The sequence below is a fragment of the Carlito syrichta genome, unplaced genomic scaffold (assembly GCF_000164805.1).
Source record: "Carlito syrichta isolate Samal-C Ts95f unplaced genomic scaffold, Tarsius_syrichta-2.0.1 Scaffold304743, whole genome shotgun sequence".
In the NCBI taxonomy this organism is placed as follows: Eukaryota; Metazoa; Chordata; class Mammalia; order Primates; family Tarsiidae; genus Carlito; species Carlito syrichta.
In genome coordinates this window covers 516,912-518,903 of record NW_007248839.1, presented here as the reverse complement: position 1 = coordinate 518,903, position 1,992 = coordinate 516,912, and the positions used below count along the sequence as shown (strand labels likewise).

Genomic DNA, 1,992 nt, shown 5'->3' with positions numbered 1-1,992 from the left:
TGGGCTCGGTGGCCCAGACCCACCCCTGCCCTGGGACCCCCGCAGGGCATCCAGGTCACCTGCCCAACCAGGTACTTTGAGGCCGGCCGTGCCGGTCCCCACCCTTCTTGGGAAGGTTTCCTGCCACTTTCTTTTCTGGGAAAGAGCCACCTGGCTGCAGGTCTGAGAAGAGCCCATCCTTCCCACCCTGGGCTCAGAGGGAGGCCGGCCCTTGCAGGTGCAGCGTATCAGGGTCCCCCAGTCCATCCCCATCCTTTTACAGATGGACACAGGGAGGCCCAGAGAGAAGTAGGGATTTGCCCAAAGTCACCCAGTTCAATGAAGGCAGAGCTGGGACAGAAAAGCTGGCCTTTGGTGACTCCCTCAAACCCCTTTCTAAGACAGGCTGCTGGCCCCGGCCCTCCAGCGCAGTTGGGGTGCGTTCAGTGTGTACATACAGTCCAGGCGCCTTCTTACCAGCTTTCAAAGCCCACCTGCCTCCGTGAAGCAAACGGCGGTGTGGTCTCCACTTCACAGATGAGGCTCAATTAAAGGGGCCACTTCCTGGAAATCCGGAGGTGCCCAGTGTAGGGGGGTCTCAAACCCAGGGCCTTTGAGTCCCGGTCTCTGAGCCTTTGGCCCATGTTGAATATTTGTACATATGTGCCCAGTGGGTGTGTTCCCAGTGTGTATTTGGTTTTTTGGGGGTTTTTTTGAGTTGGAGTCTCGCTCTGTCGCTTAGACTGGAGTGCAGTGGCCGCTCCCGGCCACCGCAGCCTCGACCCGCTGGGCTCCGGCAATCCTTCCACCTCAGCCTTCCTAGTAGCTGGAACTACAGGCGCGCACTACTACCATTAGCCTGGCTAATTTTTGATTTATTGTAGAGATGAGGTCTCACAAAGTTGCCCAGGCGGGTCTCGAACTCACAGGCTCAGGCAATCCACTCACCTCAGCCTCCCAAGGCGCGGGATTACAGGCTGAGCCACCGAGCCCGGCTCCAAGTGTGTATTTGTATGTGTGCATGGGCTGTGGGCTATACACCTGTGTGCCTTGGTTCAGAACCATGTTCTTGGGCAGTGCATGGGATGGGCTGAAGGTGTTACATGCATTTTTTTGAAACTTGGGCCAGTGGAGTAAGAAACCTGTACAAGAGTATCTTTGGAGTTCTCTCTCTTTCTTTAAAAAAAAATTTAAATGTGGGGGTGGTTTGCCATGTTGCTTAGGCTGGTCTTGAACTCCTGGCCTCAGATGATCTTCCTACTTCAGCCTCCCAAGTAACTGGGACTACACACGTGAGCCACTGTGCTTGACTCGGGTCCTCTCTTTTCCTCTGGGTGACCAAAAGGTTAATCTGAGGTGGTACAATGTCTCTGCCCCTGGCCCTCTTTGCCCGCCCCACAGGAACCCATCTATATCCAACTTGGATTAGTCACTGTTAATAGGGTCCAGAGGTTGAGCCTTTGGCTTCTGAGTCCACTTCCTCTCGCTGCCCACTTGGATCTGGCTGGTCTGGTCATGGCAGGCTCATGGCATCTTGGGTTCCCAGATAGAAAATAAAGAAGACACCATGCTCAAGCCCCAGGTGCAAGGTCACGTTGTTCCTGGGTGGACAGCTCAACTGAGAGCACAGGACTCTCCAGAGGCAGCTTGCAAAGGGACTGGAGCCGGGGGCTCAGGACTCCCTGTTTGACCCAAGCTCAGAGGTCCTTGGCTCTCCCCTCCAAGGGATTGTAGAATCCAAGAAAGTCGGAGCTTGGGGGCTTGGAGCAGGTAATCCAACCCATCGTTGGACAGCTGGGGAAACTGAGGCCAAGGGAGAAAAGTCACACAATAATCAATTGCAGAGTGCCAGGCCGGGAAATAGGACCCCTGGGTTGTAGTTCCAACACCCCTGTGAACTGACTTTGTACCTTTGAGTGTCTGGCCCTGCACTTCCCCTGCTGCCCATGAGCTGTACAAGGGGAGACCCCAAAGAACTCAAGGATTTATTTATTAAAAATTGTATATATATTT

The 1,992-nt window shown here is 54.3% G+C and overlaps 1 protein-coding gene across 1 annotated transcript in view; it reads left to right on the top strand.

Annotated features, from left to right (window-relative positions):
* Window positions 1-963: 963 nt before the first annotated feature.
* ABCC3 (ATP binding cassette subfamily C member 3) overlaps window positions 964-1,992 on the top strand; it is a gene marked incomplete at its 5' end in the record, with an annotated part of 56,510 nt that continues 55,481 nt past the window's right edge. The window contains one exon of the mRNA XM_008060830.2: window positions 964-982. Within this exon, the coding sequence (XP_008059021.2) occupies window positions 964-982 (19 nt within the window). The remainder of the gene's footprint in view (window positions 983-1,992) is intronic.